At 35.6% G+C, this 22500-nt stretch overlaps 1 protein-coding gene across 1 annotated transcript in view; it reads left to right on the forward strand.

Annotated features, from left to right (window-relative positions):
- LOC135223507 (uncharacterized) overlaps positions 1-22500 on the forward strand; it is a 590163-nt gene that overhangs the window by 424571 nt on the left and 143092 nt on the right. The window contains 1 exon segment of the mRNA XM_064261950.1: positions 14249-14347. Within this exon segment, the coding sequence (XP_064118020.1) occupies positions 14249-14347 (99 nt within the window).

Genomic DNA, 22500 nt, shown 5'->3' on the forward strand with positions numbered 1-22500 from the left:
GGCGTTTCTCTAGTTGGAGATTCGAGAACTTGTGCTTTTTTTGCTTTATATTTTGGGGAGTTTTTCCTTGGCATTGTTATCATTTTAATTTCATTGGGAATATTTCTGGGGGAAAATGGTCGTGTGGGGTAGAGGTATGTTTGCATTCCGTTTCGTGACTAATTATGATTTTTAGCTTTTGTGGCGTTTATGGTTTCTTTATTAGTATATATATATATATATATATATATATATATATATATATATATATATATATATATATATATATATATACATATGTGTGTGTGTGTGGTGTGTGTGATATGTGTGTGTGTGTTGGTTAATTTCCGTGATCTTTTTAATTTTATTATTGAATCAAATTACTGTAAATATTTCTCTCCTTCACTTTTGACATGGATTTGGTATATTGATTTTGTAATTTTGCTCCATCATTTCCTGCTCCCCTAAATTTATTTGAATTCCATTCATTTTCCTTTCTCTCGCACTTGCTTTTGACATCAATTTTATTATATTAAGTAACCAATAGTCAGGCCTTTCTTTTGTCTCTGATGACATTAATTTCATTTTATTAAGTTCATAAATTATCCTGTTTGAACTATATCCTTAAATTTATTGAAATTGACTTCAATTTTTCCTTCCCTGTTTTCGTTTTGAGAGATCTTGACGTCAAGTTTAGAATCAGTCAATAACATCCACTCTCCTTTTTAGTGATGATCGTTTTTCGTTTGCCTTTGTTTAATTGGTAGTCACTGAGGCGTAAGCTTTTAAATTTTCCACTTCAGTGAACGTTCCCATTTCCCCGTTTCGGTCAATATTACTAATTGTATTTTACGATACTCGGAGGCGCGTACCGGGGAAACACTTTTCCCACGGTCATGTTTAAAAGCTTCTCCGAGGTTTCTTTCAGTCAGTGCGTGAGGCCCGTTTCTGAACGATTTTTTGTTTTAAGGAGTCGACATTTTTTTTTAAAGGGTATTCGATGCATTTTGGTGGATTGTCGAGCGTGTTAATCAGAATTTTTGGGGGCTCTTAAATTTTGAAGGACCTTCAGCTTTTTATGTACTTATTTTATTTATTTACTTTTTTTTGCTTCTTCTTTCCTGAAAGAGTTTAGTTTTATGAAGCCTAAATTTGCAGGATGTTTGACATTTTAGAAAATATCAAAAAATGCCTTAATTGAATGTCGCCTTTTGCTCCTTTCTCTAAAACATTTCCTAAAATTCATAGTGGGTATTCAATTGACCCTTTTGATCTTTTGATGTAAAAGTATTACTTTAGTGCTTTCTTACAGAGCTGCAACTTTTCCAGTCCCGCGAACCCCTTGTTTTTATGGAGACTAAACTTTTAAAGGATACACCAAGAATTCTTTTGTTACACTGGAGTTATTTACATGCTTAATTTTGTCTGAGTAGCAGTGTGAATTGTGCTCTAAATCAGGCATATCATTACGTTCCTCTCTCTCTCTCTCTCTTCTCTCTCTCTCTCTCTCTCTCTCTCTCTCTCTCTCTCTCTCTCTCTCTCTGGTGTAAAAGGAAATGAGATTTTTTTTTTCAGAAACGTACTTCAGAGTTTAATATCACTTAAAAGTGTAATTAAACGATTGAATTTCGACGATTTCAGATGGAGAAAAAAGTGTTTAATTATTATTATTATTATTATTATTATTATTATTATTATTATTATTATTATTATTTTATTATTATAATTCTTACACTTTTCTTAGAGGCTATCTCGTATGAAAACACAGAAAAATAACAAACCACCTATTGGATTGTGTGCACGTGTGAAAATAAATTTTTCACTGGTACTAACATTATAGTCTCGATTTTTCTTTTTATCAGAAATTCTGATGGGTAAAATCTAATTGTGACTCGTTTAAAATCACCAGTAAGAATTATTACGGCTTATTCTAGACTTCTAGTCTTTGCTATTCATACTTCACTCGTTATCTGTTTAATCTTTCTTCTCTTATTCCTTTCATTTCCTATAATCATCGTTTTTCGTTAATAACATCGAAGTTTCATCTCGGTTGAATTTGTTCTTCACGATTTGTTGATTTGTTCTTTAATCGTCTCTGTTATTGCTATCTTTCTTACTCTCTCTATTAAAATAGTCATCACCATTATCCATCCTTTCCCTTATTCCTTTCACTTCCTCTAATCATCGCTTTTCGTTAATAACGACGAAGTTTAATCTCGCTTTAATCTGTTCTTCACGATTTGTTGATTTGTTTTTCTTTAGTCGTCTCTGTTATTGCTGTACCCTTCTCTAGATTAATATAGTCATCATCATTATCCATCCTTTACTTTATTTTCATTTTCACTAATCTTCGCTTTTCGTTAATTAAACGGCGAAGTAATTCGGCTTAATTGTTCTTCACGAATTTGTTTGAATTTTTTTTTCTTAATCGGTCCCTGTTAATTGCTGTATTTCTTCCTACCCTCGTTTTAAAATTCCATCATCATTATAAATCCTTTACATTATTTTCATTTTCAATAATCTTCGTTAGTAATTTAACGACGAAAGTTTAATCTTCGGCGTTTAATCTGTCTTCCAACGATTTGTTGATTTGTTCTTTAATCGTCTCTGTTATTGCTGTATTTCTTACTCGAGTGCTCTCATCACAGCAACAACTCATCCGTTACCATCTTCGCATAACTCCTCTTCAAGCTGTTCAGTGAGACGACCCGGAGCGGGATTTGGGATTTTACGACTCGTTGTTTTTCCGGAATGAGTGGTAATTTGGTCCGAGGGCCGTCCCGGGGTTCGGAAACCGGTGGTTTATTAACCCCGGGAGGTAAATGAATCCGGTTTAAGAATCCCAGGGCATTCCGGACACGGTGTTTATTACCCCCGGGAGTAAATGGCTCGATTTAAGAATGAGCATTCCGAACACTTGTATTTTTGTCCTGATGATGGTCTTAATCGTTCTGGCGAAGGGGTGAGAGTATGAGAGTGCTTGGGGTAGGAGGAACGGAATGGAGAAAAATCGGAACGAATAGGAGAGAGAGAGAGAACGAGAAGAAGGAGGCAAGGGAGAGAAGAGAGTAGAGAGAGAGAGAGAGAGAAGAATAAAAAAGCAAAAAACGGAACGAGTAGGAGAGAGAGAGAGAGAGAGAAAGAGAGAGAGAGAGAGAGACGAGAGAGAGAGAGAATGAATAAAAAAGCAAAAGGAAGTAAAAAATAGACAGTAAAACAAAGAGAGAGAGAGAGAGAGAGAGAGAAGAGAGTGAGACGAGAGAGAGAGAGAGAGAAGAATAAAAAGTAAAATGAAGTAAAAAAGTAGACAGTTAAAACAGAGAGAGAGAGAGAGAGAGAGAGAGAGAGATAGAGAGAGAATGAGGAGAGATGAGAGAGAGATGAGAGAGAGAGGAGAGAGAGAGAAGAATAAAAATAAAATGAAGTAAAAAAAGTAGACAGTAAAACAGAGAGAGAGAGAGACCTGAGAGAGAGAGAGAGAGATGATGAGTTGAGAAAGATTTAGTAGATGAGAGAGAGAGACGAGAGAGAGAGAGAGAATGAATAAAAAAAAGCAAAAGGAAGTAAAAATAGACAGTAAAACAGAGAGAGGAGAGAGATGAGACGAGAGAGAGGAGATGAGAGAGAGGAGAGTGAAGAATAAAAAGTAAAAATGAAGTAAAAAAAGTAGACAGTAAAACAGAGAGAGAGAGAGAGAGAGAGAGAGAGAGAGAGAGAGAGAGAGAGAGAGAGAGAGCAAATTGATATAAAAGGATAAATAAAAAACGAGAGAGATAGAGCAAATTAGATATAAGAAAAGCATAAAGGAATAAAATCCAGAGAGAGAGAGGAGAGAGAGAGAGAGAGAGACGAGAGGAGGAGGAGGAGAGGAGAGAGAGAGAGAGAGCAAATTAGATATATAAAAAAAAACCAAGGATATATCAAAAAAACGGAGATGAGATAGAGCAAATTAGATATAAAAGCATAAAGGAATAAAAACCAGAGAGAGAGAGAGAGAGAGAGAGAGAGAGAGAGAGAGAGAGAGAGAGACGGCGTGGTGGGAAATATATTAATCAACAAAATAACAGGTATGTGATTACCCAGGCATTTAAGAGCAGACCGGGAAATACCGAAATATTTATGACACGAAATTGTATGCTTTGTGCGTTATTATTTACTGAAAGGGATGTAATTTATTATGAAATTGCGTCTTAGTAATTGTTCGAGCAATGTAAACGAGATAATCGAAAAGCAACTTGTTTTGTAAAATTGTAATTTACACGAATTAAATATTAGGCGTAATGGGGAATTATGACTTGTTGAATTGAATATAGAATTTAGGCCAAAGGCCAAGCACTGGGACCTATGAGGTCATTCAGCGCTGAAGCGTAAATTGACAGTAAATGGCTTGAATCAATTGTTAGGAGAGGGTGCAACGTCAGATGGAAGAAAGAGAATATGAAAGGAGGTGCAATAAAAGAAATAAAAGGGGTTGCAGCTGGGGCCGAGGGTACGCTGCAAAGAATCTTAAGTAATACCTACAGTGCACCGCATGAGGCGCGCTGACAGCACCCCCCCCCCCCCCCCTTGTGGCATTATGACTTTTTGATATGGAAATGCATTGAAAAAGAGAAATGTGCGGTATTTGTCTTCAGTTTTTTGTAAATTCGTATTTATTTATTAAATGACTTTGTGTACATCTGATATGGTGGTGTGAAACGATTAAGAAAATCGTAATGAAAAAATTAAATTGTAATCTAAAGTATTGAATTTAGAAAATTCCATACGGTCAGATTAATTGAAGATTCTTCTGAGTCATCAGTATGGATGACAAGATTCTCTCTATTGACGGATGACTTGACATTCCATGCTGGTTGGCTAGGATGACCCTCATCCGATTCAGTTTCATCGTCTCTGTTTCGCAGATTCAAGTCCAGTGTGACGTCACCAGTCAGCCTCTACATTACCTCTGGTATTATTGGTCTCGGTTTTATCGTCTGGAGGAATCTCCGGTTTCTTGGTGTTTGTCGATGCTTCTGTGTCTCGCCTCCAGTTCGACTCTATGAATTGGAGAGACTATTTTTCAATTGGAGAGACTATTTTTCTTATATGTATCAAATGAGAAACTTTGTTTCAGATGGATATACAAAGCGAAACAGGTTTTATTTATTTTTGCGCGGATAAAATATCGATTTGGTTTTAAGGTAATCTTGCTGAACAAATGTAGATTTTAGATGTCAGTTTTTTTTTTTTTTTTTTCAGGAAAACTGGAAATTTCACTCTCTCAGACTTTATTGACTTTAGGAGTTTCTAGTTTAGGGAAGTGTTTTACTGCTAACTTACTTCTAGTAATTGAAAACCTAAAGAGTCTTTAAGAATTAAGCGACGAAAATGTTGTATGTAACTATAGTTTAATATATTGTTAATTGAATACTAGTTATGTAATTTTAACCACATACTAGCAAGATACAGTTGCTCTAATACAAAGGTTCTTAACCTTTTGATGACTCGAGACCCCCCAATGAATTGCTCAATATGGTTCAATACTCCGTTCATTTAAGTCCACTTAAGTCTTATTTGTTATCAATATATTTTAATAATAGCTAGGAATAGAACATACAAGAAAATCCAGAACATTCATAGTTTTATATAGTTATTTATTCACAAAATATACCCATTTTTAAACTGACACATGAATATCAAATGTATACAAATATCCAGTGATCAAGTCCCATACCCCCGGCATGTTGTTTACATACCCCCTGTGTAGAACCCCTGCTCCAATAGAAGCATCGACAACATAATTACGCTGACGTCATGATATGAAGCAATGATTAACCTCATATGGTTATATACTAACACCTGATGAAAGTACACTTTATACACTCATTTCTACTTAACATCTCTTGGATGAGGCTCGGGGAATTAAAATTGTATTTAAAGAAAACATTATGAAAAAAAATAATATATATATATATATACCTATATATATATATATATATATATATGAAATTTCTAAATCGTGGAAGCGTTAACAGTACACTGCAGAATATTATGTTTTTCGGTATATCTGTCTTCCGATGTGGGTCATACCCTCCCAGTGACCGGTTACATCGTATCTGACCTCTTGGCATTTCACATTTCAGCTGCGTGCAACGTTCGCTTTCCTCTCCTAAGGAATGTTGTATGTGTGTGTGTCTGTGTGTTGCAATCTTCTCATCCAAGTGGATTTTGCATCACTATCGACACGTTCTCCATGGTTGTCACGGATTCTGTCTCACTGTTTTACGTAGAATTTGTGTGTATATATATATATATATATATATATATATATATATATAATATATATATATATATATATATTGTCGTGGAACTGGAGAAGGAACGAAATGAGGCTACCAAGCGCTTTCGTGTATTTTTCACACTTGTGTTTCATTCCTCCCTCCAGCTCTACGACCAAGCATAAAATATCGCATGTTTTTAGCGATAGCTCGTCATATTAAATATATATATATATATATATATATATATTATATATATATATTATATATATGCAATTGTATTCTTAATTGCGAAAATGATATATGATTCACTCCACCATGGAAACGAAGGGGGAAACACCGTGGTTGAGAGGAAAGACAGATGTCAATATGTGTGTATGCGTGCGTGAGAGAGAGAGAGAGAGAGAGAGAGAGAGAGAGAGATTGGGGTGTAGAAACGCAGTTGACATTGCTTGATATTGGGGTGTAGAAATGCAGTCAAGAATGCTTGATATTGGGGTGTAATTTCTGAATTTTTCCTTGTAAGCCGAACACGATATGCATTGCTGATTTGTTATCATGCGTATATTCCATACTTTGCAAGTTGAGGTTTGAAGATCCGACAAGCCACCGGTAAACCAAGATCACTTCGTGCCATATTTAGTGGTTCCTAGCCGAGCCTGAGGCAATTAAAGCAAGTGTCACATATGCGAAATATGTGCTCTCACCTGTGTAAACTCCCTCCGACTCGTTAGTAAGACCTGTCTACTTCAGGGGATATAAATCCACAGGTGTGTAGTCATGGTGACTGTATTGCAGGTGAAGCACTTATGGTTTTTTTTTTAATTGTGCTTAACTCAATATTTCTTAGCTTGCGATGAGCTGGGGTGGGGAATATCGTCGATGATAAATCTGTACACATAATAATCTTGAAAATGATAGTCATAATTTCTTTCTCGTATGTGAATGTTTTCGTGTAAATGAAATATCATTATAGAGTATGTCAAAATCAGTTCGGCCTGAAGATAAAGGAACTCGGTTTATTCTAATCATCTGAATATCTTCGCCATGGCAACTTCAGCCTTGCGCTTTCCAATTAAAAAGAGAATATCATCTTTGCTACATCTCATTAGACTCCCCCGGTGGCACTACGACACCCCCCCAAACCCCCAACCCCTACCCACAACCCCCCTCATTCACTCACACGATAGGGAACATGAAACTCGGAATAAGTTAAGTATATCTTAGTTTAACCAGACCACTGAGCTGATTAACAGCTCTCCTAGGGCTGGCCCGAATGATTAGATATTTCTACGTGGTTAGGAACCTATTGGTCACCTAGCAGCGGGACCTACAGCTTATTGTGGGATCCGAACCCCATTATATCGAGAAATTAATTTCAAATCACCAGAAACAAATTCCTCTGATTCCACGTTGGCAGAGCGGGGTATCGAACTCGGGATTACCGAATGGGTAGGCGAGCATGTAGACTTCCATCGACGCTACCAGTGATATTTCTATACGTGCACATATGCACGCAAACATGCTTACGAACGAACTAACAAACAATGAACCCTGAATAACGAGTAGACCATGCAGATGATCAGATGTGGCATTCTATATCGGGGACTGGGGATTCTCTACTCGAACTAGCATTCAAATGGAGATATTGTGCCTGAATTTGGGCACGGAATGGGATGGGCCAAGGTGGTCTGCCCAGCACAATAGCAGTCTTGATGAACGGACTATGGCGATGCTAATGGCAGTGGGCAGTTCATTGCGCGGATGGTTCTATATAAGGAGAATGTCTTCTTATTAAAATACTGGCAGAGGTATTGTCCGAATGAAAAGTTGGCGGTGCATAATTTTGAATCATTTCGAGATATGTCGCCTTGGAGAAATACAGTATTTTCATAGATATCTCATCTTATTTCTTTTTTGTTTCATTGTTTTGATTTTGTTTAACTTTGTAATTTAATGGCGGTCAAAAAGTCACTTTCAATGAAAATGATTTTTTTGTGCTGTGGGTTATGAGAAATTGCAGATGTATTTATGTATTTCCCTTTAAACAACGATTAAATTTTACCTACTTTAACCCTTGTCTTTGTTTCGACGAATACACGCAGAAAAACACACACACACACATCTATATATGTGTATCTATATATAGATGTGTGTATGTATATATATATATATATATATATATATATATATATATATATATATATGTGTGTGTGTGTGTGTGTGTGTTGTGTGTCCGCTGCTTTTAAGAGTCATTGTTAATTCAGTTTCAATCGTTTGCCCTCTCAAAAAAAAAAAAAAAAAGTTTGCCGCACCGCGCATACAGCCACTGGTAAACCATCCGGTCGGCGGAAGTGCTCAGTGGGAGCCATGATTGGTGTAATTTACAAAAATAGTTACTTAAATTACTGTGGTCTGAGTACTTTCTGTCTATCTATCCGTCTTTCTATACTTAAATATTTTCATATTTTATTCATTTTGAATGGCAAGACGCTTAAAACATTATGTATTTTATAGAAACAAACTAGTAATTAACTTACTTCCTTGGGCTTTCACACTTGAAAGTTTATTGTAATAAATACAGTGTTGTATTTATGTTCAAGGAAGTTGGTCGTCGTTGTATGAGAAACTGCCAAGATCAATTTTCAAAGTAATTCAGATTAGATTTTTATCCTTTTTTTTTTTTTGCCAAGTGTAGTAATTAATTGGTAAACGTTTCCTGTATAATCGCCCCTTTAATAGCTATACCCCGTAGGGGGGTAGCGCCGCCCTTGCGGTGCTCATAGACATTACTGACCCCTTTCGTTTCTTTTAACTGTACCTCCTTGCATATTCCCTTTCTTCCATCTGACTTTGCACCCTCTCCTAACAGTTGATTCATAGTGCAGCTGCTTCGAGGTTTTCCTCCTGTTCACCTTTCGAACCTTTTACTGTACCTCATTTCATATTCACTTTCTTCCATCTGATTTGCCAGGATCACCTAACTTTTGATTCATAGTGCAACTGCTTTGGAGGTTTTCCTCTTGTTACATCTTTCAAACCTTTTACTGTCAATTTCCGTTGCACGTTGAATGACATCATAGTTCCCAGTGCTTGGTTTTTGGCCTAAATTCTATATTCATTCATGAATCAATGTAATAGCTATAATGTGAATGGTCCCATAGACATCGTGATCACATAGACCTTTGGAAAAGCTCACCTCTCAGGATGTAATGGGGAAATGAATTATGTAAAACAGCAAATAGGTAAATAACTATCATTATCTAAGCCTTTGCCGGTACTTACACATTGTAAATTTGACATGTTAATTGAACTATAATCATAACGTAAAGGTAATAATGTCTGAACCAGATTTGATGTATAGTCTAGTGTTTCAAGAGGATACGATGTTGAGAGTCAACATAATTTTATACGTTCGAGCTACTTTTCTGTAAATATGTTCTTTACTTCTTCAGTCATAATATATATATATAATATATATATATAAATATATATATATATATATAATATATATATATATATATATATGTATGTATATTAGATACAAACATACTATATGATATATTACTAAGTAGATTTTATGTATATTAATAAAAATATATTTTTTTAACACGAAGCTTTTATTCCTGGATGATTGCTAGATGTCACATCACCCTAGAATAACATGTTTTAGGTTGTGTCGATGAAATTCGAAAACGCATTAGTTTGTCCCACTCAAAATCTTTTTGGAATATTTTAAAGTTGAAAGTAAGTTAAGTCGATCTTATTTATACCATACCACCGAGTTGATTAACAGCTCTCCTCCTAGGGCTGGCCCGAAGGATTTTAGATATTATTACGTGGCTAGGAACCAATTGGTTACTTAGCAACGGGAGCTCTGATTCCGCGTTGGCAGAGCGGGGAATCGTACCCGGACCCTGAGATCGGTAGTCGAGCACGTAACCGACTCGTCCAACGAGGAACTACAGTTGCGAATAACATTTTGAGAATTTGACAAAGCAGCTTGGAATAACCTTTGGCTTCGTTGTACAGTATAATGAAAATTGATTTTTGACGAGACATTTACACATTAGAAATAATAATGGACAACTATTGAAAACTTCTGAAAACTTGACTTGGTGTTAAAACAAATGTAAAGAGAATCTTAAGCGAGCGTGTCAGTGTGGTAATTCCAGGCTTCCAGTCAATACCTTAGCAGAATGCACTGTCAAACACAATCATTACCAGTCGGAGAGCGACACTTACCGACATCCGTGTGCAATATTCACACCATTCCAGGTAACCGCATGCCGGAGCTGTCTCTGCATTTTTTTTTTTCTATTCTTTATTTTTGTTGAGCTTATTTGGATTTGGCTACGTCAGGCTCACTGGGAGAACGAGGCACCGTGTGAATGGAAGATTAAGCCGAGGTTGAATTGACTAGTCAGGTTCTGTCATTTTTATGCTGGAAATGAGCTAAATCATCTTCCAGTGTCGAGTTGCAGAATTGAAAATTGACAGTGTTTTTTTTACTTTTTATTTATGAATATTTTTTGGCAGGTGTACATTTATTGCATATGTTTGTATTTGTATTTTTGACATTAGCTTTTATTTGTTATTTCTTTGCTGGTGCACATTTATTGAATATGTTTGTGTTTGTATTTTTGACATTAGTAAACTTCATGGGTTTAACGAATAATTTATTGCAAGAGCAACTGATATTGGTGTGCCCTATGTATAATCTTGGCCAGATTCATATTAAGAACCAAAACATGATTTTCTTTTTGTTCGCAACTTTGATATCAGTGAGGTTTGAGAGAGAGAGAGAGAGAGAGAGAGAGAGAGAGAGAGAGAGAGAGAGAGAGAGAGAGAGAGAGAATTTTCTTGTGGTTTCAAAACCAGCCCGAAGGCCGCAGGTTTCCCAGATCTGGTTTACGATAAATTGGGGGGTTGCTTGTTTCATTACGCGTATTCAAAGACTAATGCGAGAATATATTTTTTTCTATTTTTGTAAGTACTAACAGAGTGCTAATTAGAGTTATGATTTTGTGTACAAATATATATATTTTAATGAAGGCATATTTTAGGGGTCTGTTCTCTGTTGAAATCAGTAAGCATTTTTATTTAATTTTGATACATTTTTATACTTCATGTAAGATCGTATACTTTAAATGGGTGTGATATATGAAAATGTTTATGGTGTCTCAAGTATAATGCGTTTTTCCCTCGGGGTAAATGCTTTATGTCAGTGACCATGAGTTTTTTTTTCACTCCCTAACTTATGTCATTGTAATTTTAGCCATGATGCATTGTGTTATTTAAGCAAATGCCATTCCTTTATCCGAATGTAAAACCTTACTGCGCATATGAACTCGTACGTGGATGTTTTTGTTTTGTTGATTGGCAGCAAAGGCAAATGGCCTTGCAGTGCCATTTACCTTTCTTTACCTGCCATTTCTGAGTCATTATCGTCTTGCAATACCGATTGTTTTCGAACCGTCGAGAGGTTGTGTTCTTTTCTGTTTTGTGGTAAAGAGACCGAGGCAGAGAAGGCTGTACATAACCAGCCCATTAGTAGCAGACTTCGGCCTCAGAAGTGATGTTAAACCTGCTACTTAAAAGTCAGTTTATTATGAGTCAGGAAACACACTGAGGAGGCTAGAGGAGAACTCTCTCTAATATTGAATGGTAGCGAGACCGATCAAACTGGTTGAATTATTATTTTGTTTTATTCACGGCAAATGTAATTCCCCCAGATTGATAGTCACGGCAAATGTAATTCCCATTTTGTGTGCTTGACGGCAAATGCAATTCCCGTTTTCTTCATTCACAGGCGATGGAATTAATTTAAATGCTCTCTTCCCTTACCTGTATTTTGGGAGTCATTATTCACACAGCGCAGTGATTCTTGAAACTGTGGGGCTCGCCCCCCTAGTGGCCGTTGTAGGGAAGAAAAAAAAATCTCTAATTATATTCGTTATTATCTTAACAAGAGTGAGGAACTAAAATTCAGAAGTTTATAAAAAAATTGCACAAGTGTAGCATCGCCTTATAACTTTAGTTGCCTATAGTCTACTACTCTACATAGACTCGTTGGCTTACAATGTTTTGTAATTATTCACCTCCCTCGCTATCTATCGCAACCCCTTCTCTTTCTCCCTCTTTTTTCAATTTCCTTTAAATATAAGAGGGAATTTTACTCATAGATGCAAGGGGGCGGGAAGGGAAGGACCAACTCTTAGAGGGGGCGTGGTCATAAAAAGTTTAAGAATCATTGACATAGTGGGACAGGCCCACTCGACATTGACTGTTTTGCCTATGATTTTTATAACTCTTTCAACTTATTCGTAATTCTTTTGCGTCACAGTTTTTGTTAATATTTAGAAATGAAAAAATTTCCCTTTGTACAATTCTTTCACATATCTTATTCCATGAATAATAGAGGAAATACTTTATCAACAACAGCTGCCAGATTACTCGCAAACTTTTTTTTTAAGTTCTGACGCTCGAAGACCCTTCAGTTTTTAGTACCTGTGTCGTCCTCATCGCGTGATAGACAGCTAAAAAGACGCCTTTGGTTTTCAAAGATTTTGGGATGGCTCACCCACGCTCTTCTCCCATTAACCTTGAAGATGGAGGCTTACGGAGACAGGAGAGAGAGAGAGAGAGAGAGAGAGAGAGAGAGAGAGAGAGAGAGGGAATAGATCTCTCTCTCTAGAAAAACAAAGCGTGATCCGACCTCCAGCTTACTCGGGACGCGTGCAAGATTTTCCTCTGATGCAAAAGTTGCAAACATTATATTCCTGATTACGTGAAGTGGACTTCGTAATTAATACTCAATATTAGTATTACTCATACTAACAACGAGGATCAAATAAAAAGGACACAAATTAAACACGTTCATGTAGTCTTAGTTATAAGTGGAAACACAAAATAATTGAACAGATATATATACCCTCTAAATTCAGTATATCAAATAAATTAAAGCGTGTTATAAAATCTACGGCTAGATAGCCCGTTGTTTCACCAACGAAAATTAAAATAAATACGCTATATTTTATTAAAAATAATTTTTTGTGCTGTTGAACAAGCACATTTCTTTTTTATATTTTCATTCTAATAAATGAATCCTAAATATCCTATCCCGAAATTCTTGTGTCTTTAATTTAACGCAAAACACCTTTTTCCAGACCTTCTTAGCCTTTTCCATAGGGCTTTCCTATCCCCCCACAACAGCAACAGCAACAGCAACTAAGTAGTAGTGTGTAGGCTTACTCCCCGAGTAAGCGAAAAAGGAGAGTGTGGTTAGGTTAACTGAAGATGGCGCCTTTGTTTCGGATGGCTTTTGTCACATGTGCGGGAGAGAATCTTTGTGACCTTCGCCGTATGCGTTTTCGGGTGGTTTGGGGAGTACAGAGGTCCACGCAAGGCTTCTTTTAAGCATTCCAACACCTTACCACACTTATGGTTATATTTTTGAGAGGAATAATGATATATTGTTATTTTTCTTATGCTTTTAAGTTGCCTATACGGTACTTCGTATCTTTCAGTTCTCAGTAGTAATAATAGGGTAATGATAATATACTTTTTATCCTTCAGTTTTTAATAATAATAATAATAATAATAATAATAATAATAATAATAATAATAATAATAATAATAATAATGATAATAATAATAATAATAATAATAATAATAATAATAATAATAATAATAATAATATACGTACTTTTTGTCGTCTTTAAATATATATAATGACAATAATAATATATATTTTTTTATCTTAGATTTTAATAATAATAATAATAATAATAATAATATAGTGTTTATTTTTCGATTTTGAATAACAACAACAACAACAACAACAACAACAACAATATTAATAATAATAATAATAATAATAATAATGACTTTTTTTATTTTTTGAGTCTTTTGGATGAAAATACACAATGTGTATTTTCATGTGATTTTGTATTTTCAATAATGACGATAATAATTAATATTGTTTCTCTTTCTCTCTCTCTCTGCAGAACATGTCTGCCCTTCAGCTGGCAGCCGAAGGCCGAGACTACCTCATGTGGTGTCCTGACCAGGAGTTCGATAATGCAGTGTCGGCCCTAGACATCAGGGTAAGTCTTGGGTTAAGTTTTGTCTCTTGATTGTTATCTATCTTTTACCTCGCTCTCTTGTGCTTTATTGCGTTGTTATCTATCTTTTTTTTTTTTTTTTTTTTTTTTTACTTTACTTTCTTTAGTTTCTTGCGTTTGTCTTGATGAAAGGGGGATTTAATACCACAGGGTGTCCATAAAGTCCCAGTACCATTACAAGTATTTATTGCCCAGGATGTTACTGGGACTTTATGGACAACCCTGTATAATAGGAGACGGTTAATGCGTGGAAATTATTGGCTGAAAGTAGCATCGTGATTTTATCTGCGGCAACGTTTATAATTATAATTGTAGTAGGAATGACAGTATCACACACGTGCTTATGTATATAAATACATGCACACATTTTATATATATTATATATATAAATATTTATAAGTATATATTTACCCAAAGGTTATTAAATGAAATTTTGTAACCAGCATTGCAATAATGATTCTGCAGTCGTCACCTTGTTAATGTGAAACTCTCTCAGTTTAGTCAGATACAGTATGAATCTGATTACAAAGAATATTACGTCTTGTTGTGTAATCGTATTCGATCATCTCGTGTGTGATCATCGCTGTTCACTTTATTACATTTAGCATCTAATTTGAAAAGAGTGAAAGTTAACCATCATTGTAAAATCGTGATCTTTCCGAGTTTGTCAATATTTAGATTTAAAACATTCTTTATTTCTTGCCTCTTCTGATACTTTCCATTTTTTCGATGTTTTCGCAGTTGTTTCAAGAATCGGATATTTGGTAATTACACAATTTCGTGGGAAAGTAGTGAAATGAGGGCCGTGAGGTCAAGACGAAAGTCATCTATTAATTAGCCTTTTTTTTTTGCGGAATCTCTGATATTTAAATTTCGTTTATAAAACCACGCGAGGCTTTGTATGGATTTTTATTTTTAGTTGGGGGTGGTTGGGGGGGCATGGAATTAAGTTGTATGGACGAGTTTTTCAGATCTGTAGAAAGTGGGACGGAAGTGAGTGTGTGTGTGTGTGTGTGTGTGTGTGTGTGTGTTAAAACATCCCAGTTTTCTTTTATGAGTTTATCTTGTGAGTTTATATTTTGAACGACAGGAAAAGATAATAAAGTAATTATCATATAGGAAATTAATTAAATCTTAACTTGTAAATGTAAACAAAGAACAATACTTTTACTTGCCCACGAACCATCAAATAAAACTAACCTATCATCTGAACCCTTCCCAAAATGAAGGCGACCAATCTTGGACAGAAAATTGAAATGCAACGCAGCATTGCATTGCAAATGGCAGGTTGCAGCCGGAAATAAGGACAAATAAGGAAAGTGTACAAAGTATGAGGCATCATCTTCAAACAGCTCTCTTGCCACGAAGCATCATTGAGATGATATACGGGTGCCAGCATCCATACGCAAATCTCCATTTGACTCACCCCCCCCCACCCCACCCCGTATCCCATCTATTGGTATTCTGGGCGGGTGGACGAAGACCTGTGGCGCCAGATAAATCTCAAGCAGTCATGTTTTACTGGAGACACACAGATGCTGCTCGACCCTGAGAACAAAGTTCAAGGAGTGTCATTGTATACTCCTCTCTCTCTCTCTCTCTCTCTCTCTCTCTCTCTCTCTCTCTTCCGCCTTCTTTTAATTGTCTATCCAGGCCTTCGATACCCTTACATTAGGTATTCTCTCTCTCTCTCTCTCTCTCTCTCTCTCTCTCTCTCTCTCTCTCTCTCTTTTTTCTTTAGTCCTCCATCCAGGCTTCGATACCTCTCTCTCTCTCTCTCTCTCTCTCTAATCTCTCTCTCTCTCTCTCTCTCTCTCTCTTCCCGCTTTCTTTTAATTGTCTATCCAGGCCTTCGATACCCTTAAATTTCAATGCATCAGCTCCAAGATTCTACTCAAGAGATAATAACTGTTTTTATTATGCAAGGGGATATTGCAGATATGGAGAAAATTGCAGATTCAGACACAAAATGAATAATTATGATGAAGGAAGAACAAATATTATGGAAAAGTTGGATTTTTTAATGTCAGAATTTCTGGAAATGAAAAAAAGAACAACATACCAGAACAGGAAAGAGACATGGGAAAATCCTTATTATTACCAATATTAAATGAAGGAGAAAACACGCAAACCATCATAGTGATGAATGCGCAGGGTTTAGTTACGAGTAACTCAAAAAGAAAAATAGAGTACTTAGAAGAACTAACCCAAATTGAAAAGAAAATAGATATAATGAATATAAGTGAAACCTGGTATTCCCAAGAGACTGGGAATGATGATCAAATAAAAGGGTTTCAAACTTATAGAATCAGATAGAAAAAATAGGAATCAAGGGGGAACCGCAATATATGGGAAAGACAAAAAACAAGGAAAAATATATGAGAAATATAGTAACTCAGAATGTGAACTAATAGCGGTAGAATTTGAATCTGAAAATTAATGGAACATTTAGTAATTATAGACCACCCCCTAATTACTAAAGAGTTTGACTTAATAATAGAAAAATTGGATGATATATGTAGAAATCACAAGGACTGGACTATTCTCCTATCTGGAGACTTCAACTTTCCTTTCGTAGACTGGAAAGAACGAATAGGAGATTGTGGATGTACTTATACATATAGAGAGTAATAGTAGTGCAGAAGATAAGAGGCAATTCGAAAAGCTATTAGATATGCTACTAGAATACAACATTCAACAAATAAATCACCTGCCAACAAGAAAGGAAAATACTTTAGACCTAGTATTTGTGAACGAGATGAATTATGTTAAAGAAATAATAGTTTATAATGCGAGTATTTCAGACCATAATGTCATAGAATTAACAGTCCATTCCAAAGCAAGTGAAAACAGAGATAAGCAAGAAATGAAAAAGTGGGAAGGATATGGAAAATACAACTTCTACAGAAAAATATATGGTCAGAAATAAATGAAGAATTAAACAAAGATTGGATAATATTTTCGTAAGTGATGACATAAAGGTAAATACGGAGATATATATATTAGAGAAAATAGTGGATAAATATATACCGAAGAAGAAAAGTAAACATCAGTCATGCATACCAAGAGACAGAAGGATCTTGTTCCAGAAAATCAGAAAGTGGAAAAAAGGTCTAGCAAAAAAGAAAATGCATGGAAAGTTATAGAACTAAAAAGTAAGATAGAAAATGCAGAACAAAAGATTATACAATCAAAAGAAAATGAAAAACGGGACTTGGAAGAAAAAACCCTATTAAATATCAAGCAAAATCCCAAACTATTATACTTATATGCGAAGAAGATGAATAAAAGAAGAATAGAAATAGGCCCTCTAAGAATTGAAGGGAGATTAACGAATGAAAAAAAGGAAATTTGCAACATACTGGCAGAACGATATAAGAGAGAATTCACCCCTAGAATAGATAATGAAGATAATGATATAGAAGTAAGGGATGAAAATAGTGAATATTTAGCTGACATAGATATTAATGAAGCTGATATTGTGCAGGCTATTAATGAAATTAAAAATGGAGCTGCTGCAGGCCTGATGGAATTCTTCCTGCTATTTTGTTAAAGAAAGTAGTTCATTCTATCGCAAAGCCACTTGCAATATTATTAAGACAAAGTGTAGAACAGGCAAGATTTATGATGAGCACAAATTAGCATATATTACCCCTACTTTCAAAAGTGGATCAAGACTAGAGGCAAGTAATTATAGGCCTGTGAGTCTAACATCACATATTATGAAAGTGTATGAAAGGGTAATGAGAAAAATATTATGAAACATTTAATAAAAAATAATTTGTTTAATAAAGGACAACATGGTTTCGTACCCGGAAAAAGTACACAAACCCAACTGTTAGTCCACCGTGAGAACATATTCAAAAATATGAAAAGCGGAAATGAAACAGATGTGGTTTATTTAGACTTTGCAAAAGCTTTTGATAAAGTAGACCATAATATATTAGCGAAGAAAATTAGAAAACACAATATCGTGGATAAAGTAGGAAGATGGTTAAAAGAATTTTTACACAACAGAAAACAGATAGTTATTGCAAACGACGAGAAATCGGATTGAAGCCAAGGTAATATCCGGTGTGCCGCAAGGTACGGTGTTAGCTGCAATACTGTTTGTTATTATGATTTGAAGACTAGACAATAATGTTAAGGATTCGGTAGTGAGTAGTTTCGCAGATGACACAAGAATGAAGTTAGAGAAATACTTGTGGATGAAGATAGGAACGCTCTACAAAGAGACCTTAACAAAGTATATGATTGGGCAGAGGTAAATAAGGATGGTATTTAACTCTGATAAATTTGAATCAATAAATTATGGAGACAGAGAAAGAAAGCTATATGCATATAAGGGACCTAATAATGTAGGACAATCACAAATAAGGAAGCAGTTAAAGACCTTGGTGTGATGATGAATAGGAACATGTTTATGCAATGATCAAATAGCAACTCTGTTGGCAAAATGTAAAGCAAAAAATGGGAAATGTTGTTACGGCACTTCAAAACAAGAAAGCTGAACACATGATTATGCTTTATAAAACATATGTTCGTAGTCCACTTGAATATTGCAATATGATATGGTACCCACACTATCAAAAGGATATTGCACAAATAGAGAGTGTACAAAGGTCCTTTACAGCTAGAATAGAAGAAGTTAAAGACCTTGACTACTGGGAAAGACTACAATTCTTAAAATTATAGAGTCTAGAAAGGAGAGAGAAACGCTACATGATAATTCAGGCATGGAAACAGATAGAAGGAATAGCAGAAAATATCATGGAACTAAAAATATCAGAAAGAGCAAGTCAGAGGTAGATTAATAGTGCCCAAAACTATACCAGGAAAACTAGGAAAGCAACAGGGACATTAATCCACTACGCACCAGCATCGATCAATGCAGCGTCTATTCAATGCGTTGCCAGCTCATCTGAGGAATATATCAGGAGTGAGCGTAGATGTGTTTAAGAATAAGCTCGACAAATATCTAAACTGCATCCCAGACCATCCAAGATTGGAAGATGCAAAATATACCGGAAGATGTACTAGCAAAACTCTGGTAGACATTAGGTGCCCTCACACTGAGGGACCTGGGGCCAACACCCGAACAAGATGTAAGGTCTGTAAGGTCTGTAAGGTCTCTCTCTCTCTCTCTCTCTCCACGCTTTCTCTTTAATTGCTCCTTACTCCGATACCCGTAAATTCTTCAGTTGTGCATGGTAATATTTGTTTGTTAAGAATTGTTAGTCCTATTTTTTTTATTTTAGATTAATTATTACTTAATAAGAACACGGAACTGTTGTTAAAACCTTCTCGGAGGATAGGCCTATTGGCCTGATACATTTTACATGAATTATTCAGACATCCAAGGCCATAACTGAGGTGGTTCGATTTATCTTCTCTGAGTTTTAGGTGGTCCTAATTTTTTTTTCATTTCCGGTATGGGGGAGAAATTCCTTTAGTTCTTAGCCTTCATTCTTGAGAGAGAGAGAGAGAGAGAGAGAGAGAGAGAGAGAGAGAGAGAGAGAGAGAGAGAGAGAGAGAGAGCGGCAGGCAGGCAAGTAGGATTTCAGCTGAATGCATGTAGAAATAAATAATTCTTTAAGTGAGAAAAGCACATAGAAATATATATCCAATAGACAAGCAGACAGAATCTACACGAGAGAGAGAGAGAGAGAGAGAGAGAGAGAGAGAGAGAGAGAGAGAGAGAGAGAGAGAGGTAAGATTCCAGTTGAATGCAATGTAGTAATAAATCATTCTTTTAGTGATAAAAGCACATCGAAATGTATATCCAATAGACAAGCAGGCAGAATCTACACGAGAGAGAGAGAGAGAGAGAGAGAGAGAGAGAGAGAGAGAGAGAGAGAGAAATTTTAATTATGTGTATATACAGTTTTTAAATATTTCTTTTGTTGGACACGGGTGTGATGACAAATTCGGACAATCGTGTGATTATCTGGGAAGGGGTGGTTACAGGTGCCGGACGTATGTGGTCACACTTCACTTAATAACCCACTCCCCCCCCCGTCCCCCCCTCTCACCCTAACCTGAATAATGTCTAGCCCGACCCCCTTTCCTGAGTCACGAACTTTTAAAAACTTTGGAGGACTTTGGTTACTTCCATTTTCATGGAATTCTTACTTGGATGTGGAAATACTTTTTTTTTTTTTGCTTGTTAGATGTGCGTGCGTGTGTATGTTCTAGATTATTACTTGTGTTTGTGTATGTGTGAGCGTATGTTAGTAATTTTCACGGGTATATTGAATTTTTTATCTGGTTAGCTTTCTTCTTCTTCTTCTTCTTCTTCTTCTTCTTATTTATTTATTATTATTATTATTATTATTATTATTATTATTATTATTATACATCTTCGATCGGTTTTATTCCTTCTCTTAACCGGCTGTTGGTTGATTCTTCAGATTAATACCACCTGTTAAACCAGGTGGTTTAGGTCAAAGGGTTATAGATGTCTGCAAAGAGAATGGAAGATTTTTTTTGACCAATGTAATACTTTTTTTTTTCACTTTTTTTCCTTCCCTCGTTTCGTCTGTTTCTACATTTGTTAAGATTTCTGTGAGAATATTAGTTTTGACTTTAGTTAGGATAGGGTTTTATGAATGAATACTTGTAGTTTGTTTATGCGGGAGAAAAGAAGTGAAACTAGTAAATATTGAATATTTGTATGGTAATAGCAATTAATTATGATCGCTTGATATTATAATGAACTCAGTAGCATCTCCCAGTTTCCATGTTGGAAAGTTGGCAGTTATTGTTATAACACATCTTGACTGAACTTGATTATCAAGATTATTTTAGCAAATTACCGAGGCAGACTCTGCCGATTACCAGGTGTGCTTGTATTTAGTATTATATCATCTCTCTCAAGCCAATAACAGCACAAAATTCACCCCTACCCACCACAAATTCATGCTTCTATATGATTTCATAACTCCTTCGTTTTTAACCCCTCTCCCCCGCCTTTCTACCTGTGGGGGGGTTTGTTCATCCACTGGACCACCTACAGTCACCAAATACCCACTATTTGAACGAGGAGGACGTATTCTCATTGTCGAAATATTCTAAGAAAAATGTAATAACTCGCAGTCGTAAACTTTTAATGCCCATCTGAGGACCAGCAACTCGGGGCAATAAAAAGCATCGTAAACAGATTGCTCATTGTGGATTTCCTCTCCATATCGATAAAGCTTTGAGGGATTAGTAAAGGGGCGTATCATGGAACGACAGCAAAGGTATTTCTGCGTCATTGTAGTTTATTTTAAGGTTTAATGACGGGATTTTAAGGTTCTCCCTGTTTCTAAGTCGGCCTTAACTCTATTATTATGTGGCTTGATGTAACCTTTACTTAGGTTTTTCGTAATAGTTTTTTTTTTTCTTAATTATTTATTTATTTGGCAGATTTTGAGATTCAGTTGTGCACAGAAATAGTGATGTTTGCGTCCATGTAAATACCTGTGAAGATGCTTTATTTTATACCTATGACTTTATGTTTGTATTATGAGATGCTTTGATACGCCTATAACTTTATGTTTGCATTTTGAGGTTGACATTGCATATTGCATTGCAATACACCGATCAAACGTCTCTAAGTTTTAAAATACAGGTTAACTGGAGACTGCTCAACTCGTAAGTACAGACCGGCTTCAGGCTTTTAATATTTACAAAACAGGGAACCGGCTGTCGTAATTTTACCTTAAATAGCTGTGACCACGGACTTCCGTTCCTGTAGATAATGGGGGTGAATTCATAATGGTATCCCAGTCCATTAGCCTGTGTCGAAGTTTAAGAATACATGTCGGGTGGATCTTTGCAAAGGATGGATGGATCTGTCTCTAGCATTTAAATGAAGGTTTAGCCTTTATCGTCTTTCATTAATATCCCCTGTCAAAATTCAGCGCGGTTCTGGACTTCTGTCTCGATGACTGCCATGTTTGGGAGAACCTGTAATACGGAGCTGGGCAGTTGTTTTTTTTATAATGAGTTTTCAAAGCAAGTATATATTTCAATTTGGTTATATATATATATATATATATATATATATATATATATATATATATATATACACACATTGTCGTTTCTTAAGCTTTCTTTTCCTACCTGTCAATAATACATTCATATTATTATAA

This window comes from Macrobrachium nipponense, chromosome 10, assembly GCF_015104395.2.
Source record: "Macrobrachium nipponense isolate FS-2020 chromosome 10, ASM1510439v2, whole genome shotgun sequence".
NCBI lineage: Eukaryota > Metazoa > Arthropoda > Malacostraca > Decapoda > Palaemonidae > Macrobrachium > Macrobrachium nipponense.